This window comes from Vollenhovia emeryi, unplaced genomic scaffold (genome assembly GCF_000949405.1).
Source record: "Vollenhovia emeryi isolate VEMERY1.0 unplaced genomic scaffold, V.emery_V1.0 DF941587.1, whole genome shotgun sequence".
In the NCBI taxonomy this organism is placed as follows: Eukaryota; Metazoa; Arthropoda; class Insecta; order Hymenoptera; family Formicidae; genus Vollenhovia; species Vollenhovia emeryi.
This window is the reverse complement of record NW_011964779.1, coordinates 1-4,941: the sequence shown is the minus strand read 5'-3', so window position 1 is coordinate 4,941 and position 4,941 is coordinate 1. Positions and strand designations below refer to the sequence as shown.

Genomic DNA, 4,941 nt, shown 5'->3' with positions numbered 1-4,941 from the left:
CCTTGCTTTGTGTAGGCGACACAGGAGAAATCTTTTGATACAATGTATCATTATATAAACGATCATTATTGTTTCCGTTTATAAATGTATCATTCTTCTCTTCCTCCTTGTATACCATCTGAAAACATTGATAAGATTGTTAGTAACGACGCAGTCTGACGAATTACTGCACAAAGAATGAATACAATACGACAGAGGACGCGCAAATTCTAAGACATCTTATTGCTCATGTAAATTTACCAGCAGCCTATGAAGCTTCCTTCCTATTTTGTCCATGTTCAACGTTATTTTCGTCTCGTCAGGATGCAATCCAGCTTCCAATAGGCCACGGAGAATCGATGGGACATTCTGTAAGTTTATAATAACATCTCGTTTTCGTATCATGTGCTGCCGTTCTACATTTTGTTGACCGTATCCGCTCCACGGTACACTTCCTGTGGAATGTTAAATAATAATCGTTATTTTGTTATGCAATAAATGCAATTTCAATCTTTTACTATAAAAATGTTACAATTGCTTTTCAGTTAAAGGGCAGCAAAATTATATTAATATACTCGCCTGTGCACATTTCCCAAAGTAATAGCATTAAGCCGTAAACGTCGACTTTTTTATTGGGATGCCCGTAACACAACGCCGGTGCTTGCCATTTGAAATTTTCTAAGCGCAGATATTTTTCGAAATCGCGTTCCACGTAAACCTAAAAATGAAAAGAGTAATTTAAATATTACATTATACGAGAAAACAATGTTAGAAACATTGTATATATAAAACGTTCTACTTGTAAAAATTTATATAAATTTTATGTTCGCAAATTAATTGGATCACTTACAAAAAGATACCTTTACTTCGAAACAATTGACACTTGAAAAATGTTACATTTACACGTGGTATATGTTAAGGTAAAACTGCATCGCAGCATTTTAGAGAATACGCCCCGCTGTATTCTCTAAAATGCTGCGATGCAGTTTTACCTTAACATATACCACGTGTAAATATAACATTTTTCAAGTGTCAATTGTTTCGAAGTAAAGGTATCTTTTTGTAAGTGATCCAATTAATTTGCGAACATAAAATTTATATAAATTTTTAGAAGTAGAACGTTTTTTTATATATATTTCTACATAATTTAAATCATTTGCCACAAGTGACTTTATTATTATTTTACGTATTGCTCTTTGGTGATGAAATAGATGTGCGTAATTTTTGTTCACGTTTGTTAGCCGAGTGCACTTTTACGAATTTAAGGTCGTTCGTTAGCAGATGTAAAAAGTTCACAGGCAGAATAGAGAAAATGTAAATTCCACGTACTTTGTCAAGTTCTCTGGCCAGCTCCCATCCGCCAAGTTTGACAGGCCCATCGGATGTAAAGTAAACGCAGTGCGAGCTAACCGCTGTGTGAATGTATCCACGCGTGTGACAGTATTGCAATACGTCCGCCAATTTCATGCCGATCTGCATGACTCCTTGCACGCTTATTCGCTCGTTTTGCTCGTGCATGTAATTGTACAACGAGCAGTCGATTGGCTCGAAGATGGAGACGAGGCCGTACTCGTGCGTATACGTCGTGGCCATCAGCAGCAGTACGTTGGGATGCCGAATTTTACTGAAATTGCCAAGATTGCAATCATGTTATATAAAGCAGACAGGATACTTTGATTATACCATTTTCCAAAATTACAACTAATATTCATTTTAATATAATGACCATTGAAAAACGAATTTTGACTCTTAGCCCAGTGACTCCTTCGTACATTTTTATTTTATTATCTTAAGAACGTGTTTTCTTTCTTTACGTCACTTATGACCGTTTCTACCAATGTGGATTAACTTGAATCTCGCTTCAACCCACTTTTCATCCTTTTCTAGTTCTAAGAATTAGAAAAAAGAAGATAGATAAAAATTAGATGAAAAGTAAGTCGAGTAGAGATTAAAGTTAATCTGCATTGGTGGAAACGGGCGGAGACAGAGCGGCTCCTACCGAAGGATCTCCACGTCCGCCCGTATCGCGTCGCGACACGTTGGTAAGATGTGTCGCTTCAGCGTCACCCTCGTGTTGTTCCATTTCGCGGAAACCAGCTCGAGACACTTGGTCTCCGTGCCCGCGACACACCCGATCTCGAATATCTCGGAGGCCTGTATATGCGGCACGCCTAGTATAAACAGCGCGGGTCTCCGCGGCCTTCGATTGTCCTTCTGCGAGGACTGCTCGGCGTTCTGCTCCTTGGGCAGGTAGTCAACCCATTCCGGATCGGTGATGTCCCCGTTAGGCGTCTGACAGTGGCTCGCGAACTGTTGCAAGTTCCGGTAATACTCGCTGCAAAGAAAAAACTTTGGATCAGCCCAATCTCATCAGATACAAGTAGATTTCAGCTGGAAGGTGTAGTGTCGGGCAACAAGATGTTATTCGTTTGAAATCATTTCATTTCCCACCCTGCAACATTTAAAACCCTCAATGATTCATTTCATTCTACAAGTCTCAAAATATTCAACGATTCGCTTAATAAATTATTTTGAATATATATATAATAAATATATATATAAAACTATGACGGAAATGAAGCGAAATTTCTTGAAATGTTGATCGTTTTTCGCAACAGGAGTTAATCATGCTTTGCTTTCCTCTGACTTTATAAAACGACATGCAAATCAATGGTCTTCTTGAACTTACAAATTGTTGCTACCTCATGTTGCGACCACTTTCACTTTAACAACACATAAATAGTGCAAAAGAGAAAATCATTACATGAAAGAAAATAATGACGGTTATATCAGCTTCAACTATCACATACAATATCAAAATTATCAAGCATCCTCACAATTATTATACCGTACTGAATCTAATATCAAGATTTCTAATATTTATAAGTTATTTGCTAAAGCGTTCATTACTTCTACGCAGTAAACAACTTTTAAACAATAAAAATCTTTCCCGACACTAGACTCGGTGTAGCCTAATGATTGTAACAGTGCCTAATGATTTTTGTCCAAGGCTGTAGATTACGTATTATTATTTATAGAATGACGTCCATGTATCGTCGCCTTAGGCTTCATTCGCTCGCGGAGGGAACTGTCTCGTGATTTACCGAGTTATACTGAAGACATTGCTCATAATCACTTTTCACGGGCTACTTTTCCGTGGGTAACGCGACAAAAGCGAGGCGGTGTCTCGTCGGAGAGAATGGCAGAGCCAAACGCGCAGCACCAGACACGATTGTTCGCACGACTGATGAGACGAGGTGCCCGTATAGCAACGATCATAGTACAAGCGCCGGTATCGTGTCACTGACGATTAGATGAAAAAAAAACCCGTGCAAACGTGCGCGCAACCGATTTTACAATCTTCAGATACGGTGCATTAATTCAGTTCGGATCGTATCATCAAAAAGCATCTATGATTAAATAATCAAGTAATTTTTTGCCCGTCCCTAATTATTATTCAAACCGAATTAATGCACCGTACACCGAACGTTACGCTGCGAGTGTCGGCCGCTACGCAAGTATCTGTCGGCTTGTGCGTTCGCAAAAATAATTCTCGAGTCTTTCAAATGTAGAACCAACAGAATACAAGGCGGTAAACCTCTATGGCGCAGAATATAAAATAGATATAAAGCAAGCTATAAAGAGGAACACGTTTTACATGTTTTATATTAAGCGATTATAATATTTTTATAACGAAATATTGTATTTATGGCGTAACAAAGTAATTAATTTGTTAAAATTTCGAACTCTGCACCGGTTTCTACAGCCAGGATTGATACAAAAAGTGTATCGAATGAGATGAGCATTCTCTAAAGCCTTGTGTCCACGATCCAAGAATTTGGTTCAAGTTCTAGTTTCGAGAAATGTGTAGCCAATCAACCTGCAGCTATTCCATAAAAGCTGCAAGGTGATTGGCTACGCATTTCTCGGAACTAGAACTTGGACACAGTTCTTGGATCGTGGACACAAGGCTTAACGAGAGTCTGATCGCAGGGTGAATTCTATGAGCTGATAATTTAGATAGGAAGAGTTTGTGAAGTAGAAAATTTAACGCTCGTTTACACCAGTGTCGTTTAACTTTGATCTTTGTTCAGTTCATCCTTCGTCTCTTTCTAATTGTCCTCTAGAAAGAAACAAGAGTCGATGACGTAAACTAATTGTAAGATCAAGTTAAACGGCGTCGGTGAAAATCAAAATAATCGCGACTGCGCACTCGAGAGTCCAGTGAATAATTAACAACGATCAAGATTAACTAGGGTCCGGTTTCACCAACATTGTTCAACTTTAAGCTTAGTTTAATTCGTTCTTTGTCTCTTTCCAACTGTTAATTTAGAAAGAGACAAACGTGAATTAAACTAAGATTAAAGTTGAGCGACGTTTGATGAAATCGGGTCTAAATCCGAGCCGCTTAAGGTCTGGTTTCACCAACGTCGCTTAGCTTAGCTTAATTCATTCTCTCTCTTCCTAGCTGCCCAGGGAGAAACGACTCGTCAAGCATCAACTTGACGGTGTCGATGTCGATTCGACATTGTTTCGACAAGGCATTTCTCGCTGGGTGTTGCCTCAGAAAGGGACAAGCGTGAATTAGTCTGAGATTAAAGTTAAGTGACGTTTGTTGAAACCAGGACTTAGACCTGGTTTCAACAAACGTCACTTAACTTTAATCTTAATCGTGGTCCCGGTTTCACCAACGTTGTTTAACCTTAAGTTTAGCTTCATTCATTCTTTGTCTCTTTCCAACTGTTAATTTAGAAGGAGACGAACGTGAATTAAACTAAGATTAAAGTTGTAACTTACTTGCGCCCGTCTTGCGGCATCGGCGACGTGGACTGCTCGTCCGACTGCTCCCTGTCCGACCGCGTGGCTGTTCTGCAAAAGAAAGCGACCGATTTGATATTCGTTCCGAATATTAATATCTAACGTACCGAGATCGGTATTCATTCTCGAGGAACAATATTGTAA

General features: G+C 39.0%; 1 protein-coding gene across 1 annotated transcript; it reads right to left on the bottom strand.

Moving 5' to 3' along the window:
• Positions 1-6: 6 nt before the first annotated feature.
• On the bottom strand, positions 7-4,936 carry LOC105570910 (inactive serine/threonine-protein kinase TEX14-like; the record flags this gene model as incomplete). Its single annotated transcript, XM_012028365.1, has 7 exons — positions 7-118; positions 241-430; positions 555-697; positions 1,309-1,603; positions 1,979-2,314; positions 4,777-4,848; positions 4,905-4,936. Coding segments are annotated over 7 exons (1,180 nt in total), but the record flags the coding sequence as incomplete, so codon positions are not given.
• Between the last annotated feature and the right edge of the window lie 5 nt (positions 4,937-4,941).